General features: G+C 43.5%; 1 protein-coding gene across 1 annotated transcript; it reads right to left on the bottom strand.

The window, feature by feature from the left end:
• Window positions 1–992: 992 nt before the first annotated feature.
• On the bottom strand, window positions 993–26263 carry Hdac2 (histone deacetylase 2). The gene is made up of 14 exons (XM_052163603.1): window positions 26110–26263; window positions 15223–15335; window positions 13944–14061; window positions 13106–13180; window positions 11976–12114; window positions 9428–9569; window positions 8203–8295; window positions 8019–8127; window positions 5140–5280; window positions 4797–4905; window positions 4211–4341; window positions 3745–3900; window positions 2061–2118; window positions 993–1346 (listed from the first exon to the last, which is right to left on the bottom strand). Exons 1-14 carry the CDS (start codon window positions 26159–26161, stop codon window positions 1316–1318), a joined length of 1467 nt encoding a protein of 488 aa, XP_052019563.1. The 5' UTR covers window positions 26162–26263; the 3' UTR covers window positions 993–1315.
• Window positions 26264–26731: the final 468 nt, after the last annotated feature.

The following is a 26731-nucleotide window of genomic DNA, read 5'->3' as shown; positions in this document are numbered from 1 at the left end:
AGGGTGAATCCTTTCCCACTGAGGCCAGACAAGGCAGCCCAGCTGGAAGACCCAGACAGGAAACAGCTTTTGGCACTGCCCCCTCTCCAGTTGTTGGGGACCCACATGAAGACCAAGCTGCACATCTGCTACACATAATGTGGGGAGGCCTAGGTCCAGCCCATGTATGGTCTTTTGTTGATGGTTCAGTCTGAGAGCCACAAAGGTCTAGGCTAGTTGACTCTGTTGGTCTTCCTGTGGAGTTTCTGTCACTTTCCATGCCCTCGGTCTTTCCCGCAACTACTCCATTAGTCTCCAAGCCCCACCCACTATTTGGCTGTGGGTATCTGCATCGTCTGAGTCAGGGCTGGGGAAGCCTCTCAGAGGACAGCCATACTAGGCTCCTGTAAGTATAACAGAGTATCGTTAATGGTGTCAGGGATTGGTGCTTGCCCATGGATGGTCTCAAGTTGGGTCAGTTATTGACTGGAGAGGATTCTTTTTCAATTCACAATTTCTAATTTCTAAGTATTTAATTCAGTTCAAAACTAATTCCTTCATCTCAACTGCATAGTTTATTAACTTTGGAAATAATTTATGAAATCCCAGTCTTCCAGAAACAGTGTTATATCTTTTTTAAAGATTTATTTATTATTTTATCTAAGTACACTATAGCTATCTTCACACATACCAGAAGAGGGCATTAGATCTCATTACAGATGGTTGTGAGCCACCATGTGGTTTCCAGGATTTGAACTTAGGACCTTCAGAAGAGCAGTCAGTGCTCTTAACTGCTGAGCCACCTCTCCAGCCCCATGGTGTTATTTTTATTGCAGTAAGATATGCCTGTTAGAGCCAGTAAGTACTGTATAGACCAGTGATGGTCTCTGACACTGAAATTACGTTTGCTATGTTCCAGTCTTACAGACCATCAAGTCATTAGCATGGAAACAAGCCTTCATAATAAACAGACGAAGACAAACAGGCCTTCATAATAAACAGACAGAAGGCAATCCAAGTACAATTTTTTAATAAAGATAATTACAAAAGATGGAAAAATCAGCTCAGAAAGGCCAATTGTTTCTTTAATAGATCCGTTTTTTGACATAATAACACATCAATTTAAATACAATCACATAAAGCATGGTGGGAAAAAAAATTTGCTTCATAATTAGAAAAACTCACAATAAAACTTGCCAAGAAAAGAAAAAACAAGCCATTTTGAAAATAAATACAGTCCATGCCAAAACAGTATAAAATGAAGCCAATGTCCTCAAACAGCGAAGGTTTCTTATCCCAGAATCATCTCACTTTTTGAGGTTCCTAAAGTTCAAATTCAAGGGTTGCTGAGTTGTTCTGATTTGGCTCTGTTGAAAGAGGATCATGAAATATTAAAAACAACAGTCTTGGTTTAAGAGCTCTGATCTAGCTACTCGTCCAGTCTTGTAGATTCACACCAAGTAATTCACTGTTTTTCTGGGCGATAAAGCCTTAATGTTCCCTGCTGTTTTACACCTGGGCACTCTAAATTATCCTTCACAATTAGCATACCACTGTGCATCAGCAAGCACAGGGGCTTGCTTCATACACAGACTCTGCAGCCCCGAGTGATCCGACGTAAAGTTCACTATGTAGCTTAGTGTGGATTTAATTCATGGCAATCCTCTGTCCTCAGCTCCCCAGTGTGCTGAGATTATGGCTCCGGCCTCCTCACCGACCTAGCCATCCATGCGCTCTGATAATACAATGCTTAAACAGGCTTTCGCCTAACCAAGGTTTCTTCCTTAAACTACCTTCCTGTCTCCTAACACCAACGTATTCCAAGCATAGGAGTAAGAGCATCCTGAAGACCACAACCACACACATACACATAGAGTTCCGGGGAAAGGGTCTAAGACACACTGCTCACACTCAGACTGGTGCTTACAGACACACTGCTCACACTCAGACTGGTGCTTACAGACACACTGCTCACACTCAGACTGGTGCTTACAGCACGCTCTCAGGTCGAGTCAGTATTTCCCACGTATGTGTGCCCCTCCCTGAGTCATGTATGACCTTTACAGAGAAGCGTCACTCACCCTTTGGTGTCTGTTTTCTCACCACTGTTGTCCTTGGATTTGTCTTCTTCCTTAACATCTAAAGACAGAAGGAAAAGATTAATACCTATTTTGAAATATAAAACATATATATTGCTGTGCAAGGCAATTTCACTACTCATGAGCTGTGCCACTGGAAAGTGACACCAGGTTCACTATCCCCGAGACTGTGTGCTCTCACCCTTCTTAGCTTCAGTTCAGAAGCATCAGGGCATTACAGGTTCTGTTAAGAGTTTCAGAGCACAGGTCAGGAGAGTTGTTTGTCAGCAGGGAAGGACACTGGAATGGGGGTCCCAAAGAATGAACAAACGCTCAGGGAAGAAGGGAGGGCATCTTCCAGAGAAAACCGTAGAAGGACTGAGGCAAGGAGGCAGTGGTAAGAGAGGAGGAGCCACAGAGAGCGGTGTCTGCACTGTACGGACGTGATCCTAAAGGCAAGAAGCTAATTAGGTTTGTTTCTAAACATTTTTTTACTCGGGCTGTGTGTGTGTGTGTGTGTGTGTGTGTGTGTGTGTGTGTTTGGGCATGCATGGCATGACATCCACGGGGAGGTCAAAACACAGCCCGTAGAAGTCAGCAGTCTTCTTCCCGCATGCAGGTCCTGGGAATCATGTCACCAGGCTTGGCAGCAAGTGCCTTTACCGGCTGAGCCACCTTGCTGAGCCACAAGAAAGAAATTCCATTGTTCTCACCTTACATTTTTAATTACCACTAAACTGAACCTGAGTTATGAAGCAATGGCCTAACGGTGCAGTGACGAGGTGCAGTGACAGCAGCACACTTGGCCAATGCCGACACGGCAGGGCACTGCCGCCACCTTTCCTACACATCCACGGGCCTACAATGGAGATTTCACCTTTTAGTGTCTTGGCTAATTTTGGCTAGCTAAATTTTTACTCAGAGTGCCAACGAGGGGGTGATGGTGGGTCTTATTTTAGATTTTGATCTATAGATTTTGGTGTTTTTTTTTTTTTTTTTTTTTTGTCTACAAGAACACTAATTTTCTCTAAAATAGTGAGAATCAATTTACCCTATTTGGAGAAAAAAGAAAAAGGAAAATGCAGATGATATTTTAAAATAAAAAGAAACTGAGTTGGATGTGGCGGCACATTTCTATAATCCTAGCACCCAGGCACCTGGGCAAGAACAATGGCAAGAGTCCAAGGCTAGTCCAGTAAGTAGCAATAGCAGCCTTCAATTCCTGAAGTCTTAACTCTTAAAGCAACTTCTCAAAGGACTATGGAGCTTAACGTTTGCTTCATGAAGTCAACTTTAACCAGTTACAAATGATTTAGCATTTCAGCCAGGCGCACCGGCATGCCTTCAGTCCCAGAGTCCAAGCCCGCTAAGCTACCGCCAGGCCCAACGTCGGTAACCACTGTCACTCCTGAGCCCCATTCTGTAGCATGTAACCGCTACTCTTTTTGTCTGTGTTATTAAAAGGAGAGATTTCTCTACCACAAAGAAAATTTGAGCACACACTTTAAAAACCTTTGAGTCCGTGCTGAAGCATTAACCAGTAAGTGTGAGAGGTAAGCATCACTTACACCAGGAAACGTTACCTGCCTCACGCCCCCTCCTGACCCCGTGTGACTGTAGGACCCCTAAGAGACACAGTGCAACCCGTAGGTAGTGAGAATGCAATGGCACCACAACATGAGCCGACCTGTCTTCTTGTCCTCTGCTTCCTTCTTGTCTTCCTCAATCCTAGCCTTCTTTGCCCCCTTCTTATGATCAGCGACGTTCCTCCGACCGCCTTCTCCTTCATCCTCAGAATCTGAAAACTCTTCATCGCAAGCTATCCGCTTGTCTGACGCTCGAACTGATACACAAAACATTTTTTGTAAATTTGCTAATAGCCACAGGTTCTACAATCATTACATAGATAGATAGATATAGATATATCAAGTGCCTACTTTCTGGACACAGCCATGTCTGTGTAGTCACACAAAATGAAACTGGTGATATTAATTCAGGCTTTGAGACATCAGGAAGCTAAATCTATATATAATTAAAATGGAGAGAAGGAAAATCACAACATGTGCTGTGAACCACGCCCTGTGCACCTTCAATTTTAAGTCTTATTTTGATATACAAGAAAAATGCTAAAAGACACATCAAGGTTTTCTTACTAGAAATTCTTTTGTCCGGGTCTTCTCCATCCTCATCCCCACTGTCTTCGTGAACAGCATCCTCTGGAATAGCTTGCATCTGAACACCAGGTGCATGTGGTAACATACGGAGATTTTCAAATAAACGCTGTCTAAACGACACAATTTATTATACAAAATCCACCGCATGTAAAGTTTCCGTTATACACAGGAGGAACTACACAAGTCAGCTTTCATCTAGCTACCCACTGAAGGGAACAAGCATCAGACATTGCACACATTAACTGACTGAACCCACGGCACCCCATCTGACAGTGAGGTAACAAATGTGCTTGTCAACGCCATACACTGGCCTATGGGAGAGGACACAGCCTGCTCCGATCAATGTGTCTATGTTCTGTAGACATAAAGCATTTGATCTAATAAAAATGTTTCTATTTACAAAGGTTATACACTCATATTAATATAGCAGATTAAAAAACACAAATATCCTTAAGGTTTCAAATCCTATTTAAAAAAAAGTATCAGATGTATACACTAAAACAACTTCCTTTATTTGACCTTCTATAACCTCCTGAAATTTTATTAAGCCAAAGTGATTTCTTACTTTATCTTTTCCATATATTCTGGAGTGTTCTGGTTTGTCATGTTTGAAGGACTAATATGCAGTTTGAAGTCTGGTCCAAAATACTCAAAGTAATCATTATATGGCAACTCTATTAAAAAAAATGAAAAGCAAGTTACACATTGAAAGCTTAGCTTCCATATAAACTCAGCAACAGTCCAGATCCAGATAAAAGAACCATTATTCCCAAGGAAAGCTTGAAAGTGAGCTGTCGGACTGCTCTCACACAGACTTACAATCTAACCACTCATCCACCAGAAGAGCCCCACACTGCATCCACTCCTACCCGCCGATGTTCTCTAGAGACTGCCCCCTGGACACCTACCATTGGGGATTTCACAGTCAAGGGCAACTGCAGTCTCGTACGTCCAGCACCGAGCGACATTCCGGATCGTGTAGCCTCCTCCCCCGAGCATCAGCAATGGCAGGTTGAAAGTTTTCACCACTTCCACACATTTAGCATGACCTAAGACAAAGAAGATTTGGGTAACAGTGACCTTAAAAAGGATAAATACAAACAATTTTACTCAACCAAAAACAGGTCTGTAGATAGCCAGGCAGAGTGGCACATACCCGCAATCCCAGCTCTTTGGAGGCAGAGGGAGGTGGGTCAGAACTCGGAGGCCAGTCTAGACTACACAGCATGACTACAAGGCAGGCCTCCCCATCCAAGGTGGGGACCCCATGGGGGAGGGGGGGTTGGAGCAATGACTGGGATGACAGGGACTGTATCCAACAAATAACTTGCATTAAGTATTAAAATGTGCACACATGTATTTTACTACCATAGAAGATGTTCATGAGAGATCTCATAAGGGAGAGAAAACACTCTACAAATGCTAAATTTTGTTTCTCCCACACAGACATGTGTGGCTTAATTATGCAAAGCAATACCAAAAAGTTTGACCACAAAGTATCTTTAGTGCTGGTATTACGAATAATTTTCTTAATTCTCTTAAGATTATAAACCTCACAGGGGAACGAGTTACGAATGACCAATACCTTCTGGAGCCATTCAGGCACACAACTGAACCACTAAAGAGAGAAGTCCCTCAGTGATGAGAGCGGAGATTTAGCCTTATTCAAAAATAACAAACCCTTTAGCAGTGGGCTCTCACCTGGCACTGAGATGCTGGCTCCTCTAAGCAGAGAAGCCATTGGATCTCTGGGTCTGGTTAATTTCAGTGTGTGATTTTATTTTGTTGTTTGTTTGTTTTGTTTTCTTATAACAAAGCTTAAAATATTTGAAAAAAATTAAATGGCACAAAAGAAAAAACTCCTCATTATCTAATCAAAGTTTATAGTGTCTAATTTTCCTTTTTTATTATAATTACCAGCCAGGCATCTTCTATTAGAACAGTGTTTCTAGGATATTAAGGACAGAAGTTAACTTTCAGACCACAAGGAAAGAGCACAGACAAGACCAGCATTCTACCACCCAACAGCAGGCAAAATTGCTACAAAGGGGTTTTATAAAAATGAAAACTAGAGCCCACAAAGGAAGCGTGGAAGGGAACACCACAAGAATAACTAAGGAGGTGAGGTGGACAGTAGCTTGGCTTCACTAGGCCTGAGATGATATAGTTGAAGAGATAATACAGTCTCAGATGTACTGTAAAGAGTCAAATGCACTTTAGAGTGAAAGCTACTACTTTTAAATATAAGCATTATAACTTTCAGTTACAAAAGAGAACACTGACAGTCTACACTGGGGTTACAGCTCCTAGAAAGAAGGGGACTGAGTGGTGGCCGACGACTTCCGGAAAGTCTTATCCGCTCTGACACACTGGATGTCTATGAACACTATGGCCACCATGACAGTGCTGTTGACTGAGTGCCCACCTACAGGAAAGTGGGTGCCTCATTTTGTGTGGCGCCACTCGATATGAAGGAGAGTATCAGAGCACGCCAAAGTGCTCAGGCTGGTCTGCAGAGGACAATCATGACAAGTTCTTAATATCTATAGTTAGTTATTTTTAAAGTTCTGTGAGAGAACTCAAAACAAGACGTTAACTTACTACCTCAAAGTTTGCAAGAATAAAAGCTAAGTCACTTCTAATCCAAACATTAACTTTACTAAAAAGATTTATTTTATTTATCTTTTTCTTTGTGAGAGAGACAGGGCTTTACTCTGAAGCCTCAGTTGGCCTGGAGCTTGCTCTGCAGACCCGGCCATCCTTCTCTGCTGCCCCAATCCTGCGTTTCAAAGCATCCAACTTTGCTTTCTTTCACCCTCCAAGTTCACTCCATAACAGCAATTTAAGGCTTCTATTGAGCATCCTGACTTCAGCCCTTCGTGAGGACTTAACAATTACGACAGCACCTTACACGTTTACCCTTAGACTTCTTTCCTCATGAAGACACTTATGTGTTCCACCATCATGTCAGGTAACGACTAAGGACACAGAGTGCAAACTGATCAGGAGACATAAGAAAACCCTGCATCCAGACAGGAGGGGCTCAGTCACCAAGCACCTAAGATAGCCGAGCGGAATATATTAGAGATGTACAGTTTAGAAATAAGCAATGGAGAAACTAAGCAAACAAAAAAATCCAGAAATCAAGAGTCTTGCCAGTAGAGAAGACTCTAAGCTAAGAAGCGATGCCGTTGAGCACTGACCACAGCAACCCAAGTTTTTATGGGTTGGGTAGGGAAGAGAGTAAGTTAGCATATTAGAATAAAGTATGCCAAGCTAAATCCTCATACTCTTTAACAGTAATTTAATCAGGCAACAAGGTACAGGTCTTCTGAAAAAAAACTGATAAAAACACTGGCAACTCCCCACAGGCATTGGTATAGCAACAAACTATTCATGAATAAATGTATAAATATTAAATATGTTAACATATAAGACTTGGGGAACTAGATAAAACTAGTCGGCCACATGATCCCTCCCCCTCAAAAAAACATGAAAGGATAAAAATCCACTAAAAATTCAAGTAGAGTTTGGCATCAAGTTGGCAAGCAAAAGATAACAATGAGAAATTAAAAACATGTATGGTGTGTACCACATGCATGCAAATCCTTCTGCAAATCAGAAGAAGGTGCTGGATTTTTAGCCACCATGTGGGAGCTGGGATCCAACCCAGGTCTTCCACAAAAAGAACATGAGTCCAGGCCTCAACAATGAAAACTTTGATGGGAAGTTCGTGAGGAGGAGGAGGAGGAGGAAAACCACAACAGGGGGAATGTGAACCGCTTACCTTTGACAGTTAGATTGAAACACCCGAGCCTGTCCCCAGACAGGGAGTCTGCACCACACTGCAGCACCACAGCGCTAGGCTGGTACATCTCCATCACTTTTGAGATGATCTAGTCACAGAATAAGACACATCAGCATCTAAGGATATTTTGCAACTCCATCTTATTTCTGAAAGCAGTACTTACAGGCTTAAAAATCTGTCCATACGATTCATCATCTATACCATCTCTCATGGGAAAATTGACAGCATAGTATTTTCCCTTTCCAGCACCAATATCCTAAAACACAAAAGTAGATCTTAAGAGACTCAGCCTGACATGTTATAAAATGATTAAAAGACCAAGTAACACACAATTCTGAAAAAATAAATAAATAAAATAAGCAATTAAATGTTCCAGTATTTGTAGAAGTACTTTTAAAGCTCTAAGGCAGTTTTTAGAGAAGAAACTTAACAGTGACAAATAGTTAATACAAATAACAACAGGTATTATAGTTTGGGCTGGTGACATAAGTGGGCAGATAAAGCCCAACAAGTTGGGTCCCTGGGATCTGCCCACAGGGCAGGAGCGGACTGACTCCCTATGTTATCCCTTAAAGTGGTACAGGTCTGCCCTGCCCGGGATCCGCCCACAGGGCAGGACTCCTGCGTGTGTAACATGGCACACGTGTGCCCTCCCCACCACACAAAATAAACTAAAACGTTCTTACAAACCTCGGTTGGATGAGGCATGAGACAATTTTACAAGATGTAAAAGTAGAGCCCAGTTATCACACCATTCTCAAACTGAGGAGTCCCATGACCCAGACAGGAATTCCACAGGTAGGAATCCTCAGAGCTTCTACATCCAGTGCACCACTCTGGGGCAACATGGAGTCCTGTGACCACAACCCCCGGTAGGGACCCCAAAATCAGCTTTCAACACCACCTACCAAGACACCCTGGAACCTGCCATATTCTACGCCCTGCTCGGCGTCTCCCAACCCACCACCACAAGACCATGTGATATCCTGTACCCCACACCTATAGAGCAGCCCATTCCCATTGTGACCCCAGCCCCTGCTACCCAAGGACAACCTATGCAACCTGGAGAGGTCACCAAACGTTTTAGGATCAGCACTTATGCCTAACTGAGCTAAGACCATTTCCAATCCCTCGTTCCTACATAAACAAAGTCATCGAAACACCAGCAGCATCCAGCTGCTCCACTCCTGACAAATCTTAACCGTAAGCAATGATCCGAACAACTGCTCAACTAAGGTGAGGCCGCATCTCCACAAACAAACCATGCACACCACATTCCTACGTCCCATCACAAATACACAAACACAATGAACGCGACAACACGGCTCCTGCAGAACTCAGCAACCTCCTATGCACATCTTATATTTACTGACAGAATTTGGTCTTACCCTCAAGTCTCCGGTTCCAGGAAAGTATTCCCCATATTTATGGAATGAGACGGTCATCACGCGGTCCGTGGTATAAAAAGCTTCCTCAACACCATCACCATGGTGGATGTCTATATCAATATACAAGACTCTCTGATGATACCTGAGAAAGGCAAGCACAAGTAGGCCCGAATTCAGAAGCATGTTCACCTCACAACAATGCTCAAACTTCTTACCCCACAGCCAGGCTAAGGGCATCCAGACCCCAGAATGTCACGTCTCCTTTAGCTAACCAAGACAATCTAGTCTTCTCCGAGACCTACACTTTAAAAACAGGAATATATTATCTATATATTCACAACTAAATATTATGCTAATTGATACATTAGAGAATTTCAGAATTGCTGGGCTTGGTGGCATACACCTTTAATCCCAGCCATCAGGAGGTATAGATAGGTGGATCTCGAGTTTGAGGTCAATCTGGTCTACAGAGCAAATTCTAGGAGATCCAGGGCTACACAGAGAAACCCTGCCTCAAACAAAACAAAACAAAACACAACACGGGCGGAAGGGCAGGCCCCGGAGATGGCTCAGTAGTTGGCAGCACTGGCTGCTCTTCCAGAGGCCCAAGGTTCAGTCCCCAGCATCCACACAGCAGATTCACAATGATCTCTAACTCCAGGTCCAGGGTATCCAACACTTTGCACAGATATATGTGTAGGCAAAACACCAATGACATAGAATGACAATCAATCAATAAAAAAACTATTTCAGCATTATAAAATAATCCAGGGGCAACTGTAACCAACATAGTGCCGTTATTATTTTTATTCTTTAAACAGCTTTGAAGTGATCGGAGCTGCAGGTTGTTCCCTTTTCCCTATGGTTGTTTTACTTATACTCTCATCTGGGCTCATCTCAAACCTACCTGCCTCTGCAATATAGGATGTGTGCCATCCCCCCCCCCCCGACTCCCCACGGGTGTGGCAGCCCCCGCTCCCCAGTTTCCAATGGTTCAAGGATAAAATCAAACTCAGAGTGTTTTATAACATGACAGGTCTGTGACAGTCAAATGTCCATATGCATGAACACCTTTACAGCAAGATGAGCACATCTATTAATTTACGCCTCATCTACAGCATCCTTTGCCCTATACTTAAGACCTCAAGACTGTGACACATCACACGTGCCCTCATCATTCCGATATTCTGTACACCACCAGTCACAGCAACAGCTCAAATGAACTTCTGGAGTCACTCCACCATAGACTGACATCAGTTCCATACCTATGTCAAAGTGCCAAGAGGAAAAAAATGTATTAAAAAACATTTTACACCAGCTCCTGGGGATCTACTGGCCTCTTCTGTCCTCCATGGGCACTGCACACATGTGGTGCATAGGCACATGTGCAGACAAAGCACCAATACATACAAAACAAAATCTGAACTCACCGTTTAAGGTAGTAAATGATCATCTTGTCACTGCGGCTGACTCAAAGCATTTTATTTATTATGTAAAGATGCCATAACTGTGCCCATACAATGTAAGCTGGCATTATCAAAGCAGGCATTTATGTTCTCAAGGCACAGAAAAGCAACACTAAGAACATCTGAAATATTGCAAACGGCAGGATTCATGACAGCAGAACTTCTTCATAAAGTTAAAAAATCAAACATGACCAGAGTGGCCAACGTGTCTGGAGGAGCAAGGAGAGCTGCTTACCAAGCCACCTAAATCATGCTCGGTTTTAGCATGTGAAGACATGGACAGAACTGAGCTTGCTCAAGACCAGGCTACGAAGGAAAGAGCAGCAGAACACTCAGAGCTGAAGCCAGTGGCAGAAGCTTCAAGCCAATGAAGGAGAGCTCAGGATCTGCTGGTTTGGTGAGTCAGCTGTGTTCCACGACACTTTCAGCTGCTGTTTATTTAAGGTCAGTAGGTTAGTTTCTGGAATGTGCGTGGGAGCAAGAGCATCACTCTCAAAGCCGACAGAACACAAGTGCAGTCAACGCTGAAATGCGACTCACTACAGCATTACAGCTAACAGTGGAAAATCATCTAGTTGTATAAATGTCCACAGTCCTGAGGACCTTCACACTTCTGAAACAGCACTGACAATAACTTCCAAACCCTTCAGCAACTGGGCATCACTGTGTGCCTCTGCATCTTTCTGTGTGTCTGTAGAGGACAGAACCATACTGGACAGGGAACTGGGGTCAGCCAGGCTACTAAATGGCTAGACAAACTTCTTATAACACAGGTTTCAAAGTTTTGTCTTCAAGTTACTTTAGCATTCACATTTCTGGACTCCTAGCAGTCATTTTCATTAGCTCAGACTACTGCAAACCGGCCACCTCAGGTGCTGTCTGCCTTCTTGCTCTCCCGTAGCAGTGGTCTGTTTCTCACACTTCTGCAGTGGCTCACAATGAGCCCCGGAAGACTCCGCATTAACCTATATCATTTATTTGATATTCTTTAGAATCATTTTTCTTTCAGTGAAGAGATCTGATCACAGGGAAAATTAACTTACTTTAATTAACTTTGAATTAATTACCTTGAATTAACTTACTTTAGTAACTCGAGGATGGCAAGCACGATATCGTTAACATAGCAGAACCCTGATGCCTCTGACTTCTTGGCATGATGTAATCCTCCAGCCCAGTTGACAGCCATATCAGTTTGTTGCCGGTTTAACTTCACAGCCCCAGCTAAGAGAGAGATACATGCTATGGTATTTATAAAATATTTGGAATTAAAAAAAAATCAGATTACACAAAATGCACATCAATGAAACCCTATTGAATATGCCATGTGTAAGCAGAAAAGGTTTTGACATTCGAAAGCAAAGGATCATAATTTAGGAGCCTAAGCTTTCCTTGGGTGACTATTTTCCTACAGTTTACCCAACTATAATTGCAGCACACATGGAAAGTCTTAGTAAAAATGGCAGAGGAAAAAAGAGGGGGGGAAAGGTCTCTGAGTAAAAACACACAACCTTAAAACCATGTCCAAGTACTAATTGTTAAACACTGGCATTTTAAAGAGCATTATACTTGCTACTTTGAACCTGAAACGCCTCCTAAGAACTCCAGGGAGCATTTAGTCACCAGTGAGGTACCACCGGAGAGCGATGGACTCTCTAAGAGCCGAGATCTGATTTTAGTTTACTGGAGGTCTGATCTTGCTGGAAAGGGATATTGGAATCCTGTTTTTGCCATTCATCGGCCATGAGGTACACCAGCTTTCCCCAAAAGCACACACCATAATGTGTGCTATCGCAGTCCCCAGAGCAGGGCCAGCCAAGCTCCCAAACTGTGAACCATTCTTTTAACAGTTGCCTCAGATTCTGTTACACTAACAGAAGAGTGAACAGCAGTATCATAATCATCCATGCCTCTAAGCCCAGTGTTTGAGAGGCTGAGGCAGGAGGATGTCTACAATATCAAGGTTAGCCTGGGCTCCTCAGTAAGCTACAATTTCAAAACCAAACCAAAACAACAAGTTCATCTCCATTAAGTGGGAATGATAGCGCGTGTCTGTAGCCAAGCTTTTGGGAGGCAGCCACAGAGGGGGACGGGGCTGAGGCCTACCTGGGTGATGCAGCCTAACAAAGCAGAATAAGGCAAACAAATCTTACTACCATATCCGCTTCAACCACGCAGACACCATAACCCTTCAGATCCTCGCCAGGATACTCACCAACTGAGCCACCAGTGGAGAGCTGACAAAACTCAAAGAGTCCATCAAACACCGGACAATCTTCTCCCACGTTAACTGTGAAGGTGAATCAAGTCATTGAAGGCTTTTTCTTATAAACTATAAACTATTAAAAGCATTTATTTCAGGCAATCACAGGCACTGATACAATGCATATTTCATGGGAGCAATGTAAAATTTGTAATTTTAAAACATTACCTATGAATTTTAAAATTCACAGGCAGTAATATAAAACGTATAATTTTACAATACAATACTTATTTTATTCAAGATTAAATTGTTATCTATGGAATACCATTACCAAATCTTATTAGGATATTTGTGAAGTAACTATACCCAACCACCACCACCAACAACAAAATAAATTGAAAGCCTATATTAAAATAAAGTAGGCACAAATCTGGTTTCTCTTTAAATATGATAGTGAATTAGGGAGGGAGAAGCAGGTGTATTTTTATGAGTTTGAGGCAGTCTGGTCTGCATTAGCAAGCTCCAGGACACCTGGTTATAAAGTCAGACTGTCTCAAAAACCTTATTAAAAAAGAAAAAAGAATGAAATATATTTTCCCTTTATAAAATTCTGTGATCTCTCTACCAACCCCAAAGTTATCATGGGTGCAAAATAAAATGTAAAAGAAGAAACTTAAACAGGCTTTTTTTTTCTAAAGCAACATTATTATTGGTCTAATGACCTTCTGAATTAATAATTAAATATTTTAAATTACTAGGAAAAAAAAACACCTATTCAGGCAACTCTGAACAGAAATCTTAAAAAGATTTATTTCCATTAACCACTAGCAAACAATTATTTATAACGTACATCTTTGCATCTGCTTACTGTACTCAGACATGTTATCTGGTCTTATTGATCGTAGAAACTTGATATACTCATCGCTGTGGTATTTCGTCATTTCTTCAGCAGTGGCTTTATGAGGCCTCTGAAAAGAAAAACACCAAGATGTTGGAAGTCTTAGTTGTTAAGTCAGAATTATCAAATGATACGTGTAAGTTTCCACAATGAGTCTCTCCAAATGACCCAGATCCACCCGAGTAACAAGTTACAATGCTAATCCAAAATTCATACTCATCTCCCAGCTAATGCTACTGTTTAACATAGGCCACATCTTCACAGACCCTTTCCCATCACACCCTCACTGCTCTCTACCCACTGCTTTCATCCAATGACCTTCTGAATTAATAATTATATTAATATTTTAAATTACTAGGAAAAAAAACACCTATTCAGGCAACTCTGAACAGAAATCTTAAAAAGATTCATTTCTATTCACCACTAGTAAATAATTATTTGTGATAATCTCTGTGATGTTTCTAAGAACATCAGCTTGAGAACTTCCTTAGCCTTCTTTTATTCTAATTTTTGTTCTGAAGAGCTCAATTTCATTTCGGACAGACTTGGTCCACAAGGCCCCCCATTCCTCGACAGTATCTGTCTGTGACTTCAGACACGCTCCTCTCGCACTGGCCAGCCCTGAGCTGCTTCAAGCCCTCTTCCCCTGGAGCAGCTGAGCCTGTCCTTCCTTGCACTTCTTATGCACACTCCTGCAAACTGTGCAGACTCCCGAGGTGGCTGTGTGTCTCACACCACTTTTTACTTGCCTTCCTGTCTAACAGTATTTCATATGTATGTTAACCAAGTAATTATTTAATTAACGTTCTACCAAACTCTTGCAATAGTCCAAGTCAATTTTCTTTTTGTTCTTTTTAAAATTACATTGTGTTTACTCATTATTGGAGGTGTGTCCTTATGCCCACGTGGAATTACAAGACAACTTGGGGGCATTAGGTCTCTCTTCTACTGTGAGAGTCTGGGGAAGGAACACAGGTCATCAAGTTGGTGGCAAGCACCTCTACCTATCAAGTTATCTCACCAACCCCAGGGCAACTGTTTCTAGCAGCACTGGGAGGTGTCTGAAATGATCAGAAGGAAGAGACTATTAATCCAATCCTCAAGCCTTCTCTGAGGAACACAAAAGTCTGTGCTCATTCAGACCTTTCCATCCACTACGTGCATCTCCCACAGCAGCCTAAGAAGAACTTTCAAATACCAGTTTAAAAAAACAGTGCCAATGAGTACTTACATATATTTCCATTTTTCGGTATAAACCATAATTTAGTAGCAAATTATGAGTCATCCGAATTCTATGAGGCTTCATGGGATGACCCTGGCCATAGTAATAATTTCCAATATCACCTGAAAGAGCAGAGAAGCTCATTAAACACCACCTCTGACAGGCATCCAACATTAAAAAAAAATTTTAAAGAGTTCTTAAAAAATTACATTATTTTTATAACATTCAAATTACATTAGACATTAATACATTTTGCAGATTTTATACATGCCTAGGATTCACTTTCTTTGTGGAGAGAAGAAGTTTAGTTATGTTATTTATTTATTTTTTTGATTTGTTTTTTTTTGGAGACAGGGTTTCTCTGTATAGCCCTGGCTGTCCTGGAACTCACTCTGTAGACCAAGTTGGCCTCGAACTCAGAAATCCGCTTGCCTCTGCCTCCCAGAGTGCTGGGATTACAGGCGTGCGCCACCACTGCATGGCATTATCTGACTTTTAGTTCTCCAAATTCCCTGGTTTGATTCCTTAAGGTGAAACCATTTTTTGTGGATTTTTGTTGTTTATTTTGTAAATTTAGATACATAAGGTGTATGAAGTATGGAGTAGGATCCACTTTGTCAGCTAGTGTTGCTTCTTGGATAACTTCCTGGCATCCTGTAGAAATCTCTTACAGTCGAGCTGGTATTATGGAAGTGTGGACAAGAGGGGGACTCACAGCATTTTTCAGGGTAACAAGGACAGTAGTAGCCTGTGCATTAAAACATCTTAAATGCTGTGGTGGTTTGAATATGCTTGACCCAAGGGAAGAGGCCCTAGTAGGAGGTGTGGCCTTACTGAAGGTGTGTCACTGTGTAGGTGGGCTTCGAGGCCGCCTATGCTCAGGCTCTACCCAGTGTGCCTGTGAAGGAGTCTCCCGCTGCTGCCTTTGGATAAGGATGTAGAACTCTCAGCTCCTCCAGCACGATGCCTGCCTGGATGCAGGAATGCTTCCCACCATGATGATAATGGGCTGAACCTCTCAACTTGTAAGCCAGTACCAAGTAAATGTTTGCATTCGTAAGAGTTGCCTTGGTCATGGTGTCCCCTCCCAGCAGTAAAACCCAAACTAAGATAGATGGCAATGTCTTAAAACAACACTCAAAATAATGCCAAAATCTAATTTTCAATCACAAAATACTTTTAGGCAAGGTTTTACTACTTCTCATGAAGTGTTGACAATGAGAACGCCTGTATGTATCACTTTTCTAAGTTGAGGGGCACTATTCACTTTGCAGGCTTGCCCACACGTACCACAGTTGCCTGGTGCCTGCGGTGGTCAGAATGTGTCAGATCCCCTGGAAACGGAGTTACAGATGCTAGGTGCTAGGAACAGAACCCTTGGGCCTTAGTAGGAGGCACCAGAGCTCTAAACTGCTGAACAGTTTCTCCAGCCCTATAAGGAATACTTTTACAATGGCCTTATCAAGCAAGAAATGAGAAATTACTATTAATATTGCAGTTTAAAATGAAATATTCATAATTTGTTAGGACAGTTGACCTGTCTTAACAGCCCAGGTTTATACGATAAAAGGCTCCAGATCCCATATATCTGCCCTTAGAATGTCAAAGCTTAAGCTGGGTATGGTAGTGCACACTTTTAATCTAGCATTCGGGGAAACAGAGGCAGAGGAGCCTCTGTGAGCTCAAGGCAAGCCTTATCTACCTGCAAACAGGAATCCAGGCTGGCCAGACAACACAGTAAGACCCTCTCTCAAAAAACACTCCTATTTCAAACTCTCCTCTCATAATACCTTTTCATTTGTACAGTGGCAATCAAAAATGCCGAAAGTTTCATACTATCTACTTGACAATAATGCAGGAAACATTTGTTTTTTTTCCCCTTGAGACAAAATTCTAGTAATTATTATGTAGCCCAGGTAGGCACTGAATTCATGATCCGACTGAGAGGCCACTAGCTTTTGCCACCAGACCCAGCTGAATAGTCAATTCAGGTTTAGAAAACCTGTCTTCTAACAGTATGACTCTGTTGGTATAGTACTTCTGATTTGTTTAGTTTCATTTTCAATACAAATAATTTACAAATTCAGGAGTATTCAGAATGCCAACTAGCTTTTCAAAGGTAAATGTAAACTTTAGAGCCAGAAAACAATGCATCTTGTTGGCCTATGTAGAAATTGTCTTTTTTATTATATTTAACTTTAGGTTTAAATATATTTTGATCCTATTTCCCCCCTCCCGATCCTTGAGATCCTGTCCCTACACAGCCGACTTTAAGCTGTAGTGTTTTAGAAGAGAAGTAACAGCAAGGACATTTACCTATACTCAGCATCAGTTTTTATCTCTCAACTCTAGGACATGCCACAATTTTCTACAGCCGAGAAGCCTGTTAAATAAATAATGTAGCCAACATTCCACAACTAGCAGATAGGAGCTACATTCAGATTCGGGAAGGACAGACCGCCGCAGGCAGTAAATATTCTTTTGTATTGTCACTGGCAGAGCAATGGCAGGGTCACAACAAAGTAACAGTAGGACAAAGGCTAAAGAGGAAAGAATATAGTATACATGTTTTTTTTGTCAGCATCATCCTTGTTCATTAGTCATTCAGCCTAAAAGACACATTCACACCTCACGGGCAGCTGAGCCACAAATGATGACTTTTTCAGAATCCCTCCAAACGCTTGGGCTATACAATAGCGGAACATTTCTCTAGCATGTACAGACCTTTGGTTTACAACAGGGAAGAGAAGGGGAGGAAACGCAGAGAGGAAGAAGGAAGGGGGAGGAGAAGAAATGTAAGGGGAACGGAAGTGGAGCTTCTAACATTTTATCCATAAAAAAATACTAGGCATGAGAAGCTATCTTTGGAGGACAGGTCAGGACTGTCCAAGAGACCCCAAACCGTATGTGCTGTTGCCCTCAGTTGCCCCAAAGGTAACTGCATATTGCTGAGGACATCGTGCAATTCAGAAGCAGAGCCCAAGAGGCCTCTGAGCTGGACAGAACTGAAAGCCTAATCCTCCTCGAGGACTACTCTGCAAGGTTCCTGAGGAGGGAAGCAGCCAACAGTCCTACCTAGCCATGACACCCATGAACCACAGCAACCACCACCATGGCACCGTGAATGTGCAGGGGTGGCCTGCAGACCTTTGCAGTAACAAACAGCTTTCTAATTAGATTTAAGATCCACTCAGCAAGAGGGAAATCATGCCTAGTACTACTGGAAACCTAGCCAACTCCTTAGCACTACTGAAGTCATCCATCTTAGAATAGAATTTACAATTGCTATTTTCTGAAACTAGCATAATCCCCGTCTACAGTCTACATATTTGTCTGTGTAAACAGAGGTGAGTGTAGTTCCTACCCCTTTAAAGGAGAACTTTTCCTTGCCGCAGACCGAGACCATTACAGAAAACCATAACCAATTGAAATGCAGAGTTTTGGAGTCCAGTCCCAAGAGACACAGTTACACTACAACCCCTGCACTTTAACGTCAGGGGTCATTGGGGAGAGGAAGAAGGCTTTAAAAAACTTGAAGAACAGGGAGTTTACTGCGCGACTGTTGACTAGACATGTCAGAAGCTACACCCATGAAGTCTCACCAACATGACTGGCGGAACATGAGCTGAACAAGGACCTCAGTAGGGGAAAGCACAGGAGGGCCTCAGACCTAAACAAAGAACTACAGGTGACTAAGTACGGAGGACAGGACAAAGAACCTTCTCCAGGTAAGGACCCAGCCACTGGTTACCCAATAACAAATGGCCAGCTCTAAAACATACAAGTAACACTAGATACACTGAACAGGTTGTATTTATGTACTTAGGAATGTATATAAGCAACAACAATTAAAGAAATCAGAGGGTACGAATTTGAAAGAGAGCAGGTGGAAGGCAGAAAGGTTTGGAGGGAGGAAAGAGAGGAAGAAAATGGTGTAATCATATCATTTCAAAAACAAACAAACAAGAACATTCTGCAGGCGCAGCACCTTTAACACCGGCACTCTATGGCAGAGGGGAGAGGGAAGAAGAATAATTTCTAATGTTTCCTGCTCAGTATTAGTTCTATATACGGCTATTTTGTAGACATATACTTCTTAATAAAAAATTTTCTGCCGTTTTCTTTTTTAAGAAAATGTTTTCTGAACTGATTCTTTTTCAATTTTATTTAATATGCACAGGGTATTTTGCTCTAAGTATGTCTGTGTCTGGTGGCCATGGAGGGTAAGAGAGAGACAGTATCAGATCCCCTGGGGCTGTAGTGACCGACTGCTGTTGTAAACAACCCCGTGGGTGCTGGGAATCCAACCAGGTCCTCTGAAAGTGTACCCACTGTTTTAAACTGCTAAACCACCTAGAGCTTGGGCCTAGGTGACACGGGTCTGCGTGCAGACTCCAGGTCTTGGGCCTGCACTTAGTACTACCATACTCATCAAGATCACTCAACACGGACCCCTTCTTCTTTCCTTAATTTCAAGTACCTATGGTCGCTGTCAGTTACAAAATTTGGGCATTTAAAATGTGATCGCATTTTTGTTCAAATACTTAAATATAGTTTTACCTATCAAGAATAACCGGAAAAGCTTGACTCAAGATAAAAATATATAATGTACTAAAACTGGGACAACATCCTATAATCAAAGGTATTTCTGAAGGAAAAATGTCTAACTACCACAGTGGAATAAAAACAATAAATTGGAATTACATTAATTCAGGATAAGCTTTTGATTCTGAGTGAACAAAACTTTTGGATCACTGTAAATTTCAGGACTGTGAATAGTACTTTCACCCTGTACATAGACAGATAAGCAGCCCAAAGTAGGGGGGGGAGGGGAGGGAACAAGAATATCAAGACTACAGTGATTTTCTGTGTGCCACACACACTGGTTCTGAAAAGGCTTTAATTCTGCCAGACCCTCCTCTTTGAGATGTCGTGAGTGAGATCTCCATACTTCTGTTCCCCTCCACTGTGTTCCTTAACCTAAGCCTGTTCCCTTCAGACCTTTTAAACCTCAGTTTCCTCACTTTGCTCATCAGTCTAACAAGTCAAGAGCTTGTCACTGGCCAAGCAGTACACCAGGAGTGCGGGCTTTGTCCTACATCTTCTCAGGAAGGATCCTGGGGGCTGTCTCTCCACACCATCCCCTTCATCACTCAGTACTTACCACTTACCAGCTGAGAAACACTACTTCCCCCTGGGTTTCTGGCAATTTTTGAAAGTATTTTCATTTGATCTAAATAAAGATCTCAAATACATAAGAGCCAACATTGAGCCCTTGATTCCATATAATCTCAATGGGCCGTCTGAGGCCCATCTCATGCCCAGTCCAGTAATCGCCATCGCCAGCTCTAACCCTTTGTCCAAGCCACCAACAAGTAGTTTTGATGATCTTATAAACCAAGATTTTTTTCTTGGTTTATAAACCACTGTCCAATGTACCCAATTCTGTCTAAAGACAACCATTTAGTTTCACTTTAAATAGACAAATTGCCTCTAGCCTACACGCTATGTCTCACCAATTCTCTTAGACTAGCCTCCACTTTAAAAGCTTCAAGACACTCCCTATAGAAGTCTGAATCTCATTCAATCAAGCTTGCTGTGCCTGGCCCCTTGGGGCTCAGCCCAGTGTCCCTATCTCTGGGTCTCCGTTCTCTTGGGTAGGACACATTCCAAGGACTTGGCTTTTAAAGACTGATACATGTTCTTCTTTGAGATGCTTGTCTTATTACTCCATTAAGGGTTCCCTCTCTTACTCTATTACAACATCCATTTCCTTGTTAAGTAATCTTTGTCTACACAGCACAAAGCAGGGTCTTTAAACAATCTTATGTTTCTGAACCCAAAACTGACTTCATGCATCAAACCAACGAGACCGAGCAACCACCACAGTTAGAGCAGAACCTCAATGTAATGGTGTTGGAGTTATGTTTCTGTACACGGTGTGAAGATGTGCTTCTGTCCTTCCCTGACTGCCTAAGGCGCCCATGGGACATCTGGAAGAGAGAGAGGAACTCTGGGAGAGAATTAGGCATGGGGGTTCCCCACTCAGACTTGGAGGAAGTTGGTTGTAGGAAACTGAGAAGTACAAATGAGATAACTGAGTTATAAGCTAGTTGTGAGCAGGCCTAGCTTAAGGCCTAGGCATTAATTAATAAATACAGTTAAGTCTCCGGGTCATTATGCAGAGCAATGGCGGTCTTAGAAAAAGCCCAAACCGTTATATAACGGCTTCACAGTTTATTTTGCTAACATACGAAATTCTGCTTTACTTCACCAACTCCAAATGTTCTAAGAATTTGCTAATACTTAATTTTAGTAAGAAGTTAAAATTAATACGCTTCATACCAATTAATACATATTTTAGGGACAGAAGAACAAAACTCTACAAAAGAAAAAAAATAATCCTTGTAGTCTAGGTGCTAATCTTTCCTTAAAACAGAAACCCATGTGGAAAGTATGAAGTGTTCACCCGTTTTCATCTAAAAGCAGCAGAACCCTTACCATCCTCCTGCCTCTATCTATAAGACTTGATGGGAATCCAAGGGCTAGAAAGTAGGTAAAGAGCCTTTACCAGAAGACCCGAGTTTGGAGGCGACGTGGTAGGTCGCAAGGGCTCCTAAACATCTAGGGCATCCATCGGGCATGCATAAGATGGCTATACATCAGACAGGCAAAGCACTCATGAATATAACACTCTTTTTAAACAAGAATAGATATGAATTTTTATGTGAATGAGTGCTACCTACAATATTCATAAGAATTCAGCTGTGCGGTGGTGGCGCACGCCTGTAATCCCAGCACTCTGGGAGGCAGAGGCAGGCGGATTTCTGAGTTTGAGGCCAGCCTGATCTACAGAGTGAGTTCCAGGACAGCCAGGGCTACCTGTCTGGGGGTGGGGGGTGGGGGGAACAAATCCAAAAAAAAAAAAATCACTAACTCACTAGTCATTTTTTTTATCAATAATTCACAGTCCAAGTTTAGAAACTGTCCTCTTGAAACTTTATTCTAGTAGGAAAAGAAAAACTTCAGCCATAGAAGTGACAGGCAAAAAACAAACAAACAAACAAAAAGGCAACTGAGAACCCAGGAAGGCCTCTCTGGGCGGGTGAAATGTGAGGAAACCCAAGGCTCAGGGAATTCTGTGGGAATTACCTACCATCTACCAAACTTACACGCTATGTGTTAACAACATCTGTAGTCACAGACTGCCATAATAGTTCATTAGTCTGCAACCAAAAAACAATTATCCATTATGAACCCCAAAGCAGTTAAAAACCCATGGAACGACTACAAAAACGCTACTCAGAGGCCAGGCGCTGATGTTGAGTGCCTTTAATACCAGCATTTAGGAGGCAGACCCAGGTGGATCTCTGTGAGTTCAAGGCCAACCTGGTCTACAGGTTATGTTTCAGGACAGCCAAGACTACACAGTGAAAACTAAACCAAACCACCACCACCACCAAAGCTACCTAGCCAATGACACTGACACTACCCTTTTTAATAAAAGAAAAATAAATCTGACAACGGATGCCGCTCTGTATAACTCTTGTATCTGTTAAGTTAGGAATACACTGGGAAGTATGATTTTGGAATTGTTATAGTCCATATTTGTGTTATAGTCCATATTTGTGTTTCTAAGTGCTTTCCTCTGGACTGTGTCTCCAAACATTATGATTACCACTATCTCTATCAGAGAAAATAAACAAAGCATAAAGCCAATTGGTGTTTAATTATGTAAATTACGCATACATTAGATTCTGTTATACAATACACATTAGAAGGCACTACATGACTGGTCCCAAGCTTCACGCTAAACAAGGCACAGTTTACATTTCTAGATAAAGAATTAAGAACTAATGTGGCTCTATCTGCTAAGTCACACTTTAGTAGAGAAAAAAGGAAAAAAAGTCGGAAAGATCTTACTGTCTACATAATTAGCTTTATATCATTTGATGAAGCTTTGATCTTTTAGTATAATGAGAGAGTAGCCAACATTCAGAAATGTGTTTCTGGGAGTTAGGAGGAGCAGTCAATAGTCAGTCTACTAAGAACAACTCTGATTTCTGCTGAGGTTTAGGGATAGTTCCAAGTCGACAGATGAGCTACAGAGATCTAGCCGTACAGTTCTGAAGACTACACACGCAAGGAGGAGACCACATTCACATGCAGAAGCATTCTTCACTAAGCACACAGCCAGCACTGAAACACTCATCTGCGCCGTCAAGAGGCTCTCTGGGTGCCTCGCGCCCTGTTACACCTACTCCCGCCCCGTTCTCTTCCTCTACTAACCAAGTGAAAACCAGCTAACTTAGACTAGTTACCATTCAATACAACTGGCATGGTCCTCCAGCAAACCCAACGCTTTGTGCTTCTAAAAGTCATGTATTTCTTGGTATGAAAGTTACTTTACTTGCACCTTGTGTTCAGAATTTAATAAAGACAAAGAGTGCTGTTAACTTTCATAAACTAACTGGGTTTTGATAATCAAGACAGACCAGTAGAGAACTCTCTGTAGTCTAACATGCTATTACATGTTAGTTAGCTTAACTATGACACCAATTTGTATACCCCTTCAATTTTTGTTAGCTTTCCCCAAATGCAAATACTCAGAATGAAAGTAAGTTAAGTCCATCCTAAAAACAAGAACTACAGATAGATAACCCAACAGATTTCCACCATCAATTATACAGTTGGTCACTTACAACTAGGTAAAGCAGTTGCATGAGCGAAAGCCAAAAAAAAAAAAAAAAAAATCACATGACTGAAAAATACCTCCATTCATACCTCATCTCCATGACCAGAGTCTATCCCATCCCTCAGCAAAGGTTCATCCCTACACATGAACCCAGGAAGAAGGGAGCAGCTCCTTCAGGCTTGGTGAAAGCTACATGTGACCTAAGCTGTCTCCACAGCTTGCCTCTAACCTTGAACAAGAGCAAGCCTTTACTTGAGAAATTTGCAATGGATCAGAGAACGCGTGCGCACGCGGGGGTGGGGGGATGGGGGGGTAGGGGGATGTTTGCCACGAATGGAATTCGTGTTTAGACTGACATGCTCTCCCACTTCTGCTCTCCATGATGGTGTAACTTCAAATAAACCTGCAACTGGTAGTCCTCTCAAACTGCCAATTAAGCTGGGCCATGGTGGCGCATGGCAAGCCTTTAATCCCAGGATTTGGGAGGCAGAGGCAAGTGGATCTCTGTTGAGTTAGAGCCAGCCTGGTCTACATAGTGAGTTTCAGGGCAGCCAGGTCAACTTAGTGAGAGCTTGTCTCCAAAACAAAAACAAAAATGAACAAACAAACAAACACAAACAAAAAAGCAAAAAACAAACAAACAAAAAAAAACCCCAGCCATTTAAAATGCCTTTTCCTAAACCGGGCTGTGGTGGCACGAGCCTGTAATCCCAGCACTTGGGAGGCAGAGGCAGGCAGATTTCTGAGTTCAAGGCCAGCCTGGTCTACAAAGTGAGTTCCAGGACTGCCAGGGCTACACAGAGAAACCCTGTCTCAAAACAAACAAACAAAAAGTCTTTTCCAGCTGGTGGTGGTGGCACACACCTTTAATGCCCAGGCAGAGGCAGGCAGATTTCTGAGTTCGAGGCCAGCCTGGTCTACAGAGTGAGTTCCAGGACAGCCAGGGCTACACAGAAAAAAACGCTGTCTCAAAAACAAAAACAAAAACAACAAACAAACAAACAAACAAACAACAAAAAAAACCCTGCCAAACCAAGAAAACGCACGACTATTTTCAAGTTAAAGTCGGTTTCATTCAGTCTAGTTTTCTTTTTTTTTCAGTCTAGTTTTCTAATCTACCTCTCCCAGACACTATGACTTCAACGCAACTACAGAAAACGCTCCTAATTTCATATTGCTTAGAGATCAAGCGTTGAGTCAATGTGGTGGTTCGCTAGTTCTGTCCAGTTTCCTTATTATTTCTCTCAATAGGTACCTATTAATGTCTTGGGTGAAATCTATATAGGCAAGGGCACTGTCTATTTAGTGTAACCGAACCCAGAAACTATTACTGCTCATACTCCAAATTAGAGAATCCTTCCTTACCTTGTACCGTTCACTGCATTGTGAGCTCAGCCCTGTTTGGAATATTTAGTCCACTTCTCAAAGTTTCCTGCAGCAACGTCTCCACCACACTAGGACAGACTTCCTAAGCAAGATGTCCATGCTCTTTCCTACCCCCCACCCCCGCAGGGTACAACTACAGATCGAACAAAGAGCAACAAAGAAGTGGGTGGTAATAACCTTCCATAGAGACAAGCCGCCGGGACCCACCAAACAAGAACAACCGCACGCTTCCCTCTCTCCGATCACTTCCCCACAGACCTACCGACTTCCAACTCCAAACCCCGTAATTGTCACCGAGGAAGGGCAGCCCTTCCATTTGAGCCCTGAGCAAAGTGGAACTCGAAGAAGAACACGACGAACAAAGGCGAGGGATGGAGTCCACGCAAAACACCAGCGGAGACAGCGCGGCTCTGCGAACTTGGCCCCCGGCCAGCAGTAACTCCTCCGCAGCCCCACCCGGGTGCCGGGGTCCCGGGTGAGGCTGGGAAGCGCAGCGCGGACAGATCGGGGGCGAGAAGTGGGGAACCCGGAGAGCGGGGGAGGGGACAGGGACGTGGGGCGGAGCTCCAGCCCGCCGGCTTTGTGCAGTCGGGGCCCCGGGTGCAGACTGGGTTCCTCGGAGATCGATCCGAGGCAGTGCACCCCAAACCTGCGCGTGCCCGAGAGGAGCACCCGAGAGGAGCACCCGAGAGGAGCGAAGACGGGTGGGCGTCCGCGAGACGCGACCGCTGGGTAGGCCGTGTCGATGTCCCCGCGGGCTGCCACCCTCGACACCTCCTCCCCGCAGCCCCGCCGCAGGCGCCCGGGCCACTCACCGTCATAGTAGTAGCACACTTTCTTCTTGCCGCCTCCTTGACTGTACGCCATGGGCTCGGGCCGCCGCCTCCCGGCTGCGGTTCCTCCTCCGGCTGCTCCGGCCCGCCGCGGCCCAGCGGCCAGACAAGTGGGCTAACGGAGACGGCCGGCTCGGCAGCCCTCGGAGCAAGGGCAGCCCGGAGCGGGACAGCGGCGGGAGCCGGGAGAGCCGGAGGGCGCAAAGCAGGGCTGGCAGCGGCGCCGACGCGCGACACTCGGCACGGGTAGGCCTTCTGGCGGCGGGGCTGCGAGGCGGGAGCGACCACTGCGGCTGCGCGGAGAGGGGGAGCACAGCTACGGACGGGAGGAGGGACCGGGCCGGAATGGACGCCACCGGCCTGGGCGACAGCAGTCCTCCGACTCGATCATCACACACAGTCCGGAGGTGCGCACAAGCGGACTTTAGCCCCGTGCTCGGAGCCCGGGACGCGCAGTCGCCAGGTGCCCCCCCCTCGATCTTACGCGCACTGGTTGCGCCTGGGCCGAGCCTGCGCACTCCACGACTGCTCAAACGTATCCCGGGCTGTCTAGACCCCTCCGCCCGGGCTCACGCCGCTCCCCTCCCCCACCGCCGCGACGCTC

This window comes from Apodemus sylvaticus, chromosome 19 (genome assembly GCF_947179515.1).
Source record: "Apodemus sylvaticus chromosome 19, mApoSyl1.1, whole genome shotgun sequence".
In the NCBI taxonomy this organism is placed as follows: domain Eukaryota; kingdom Metazoa; phylum Chordata; class Mammalia; order Rodentia; family Muridae; genus Apodemus; species Apodemus sylvaticus.
This window is presented reverse-complemented; position numbering and strand designations above follow the sequence as displayed.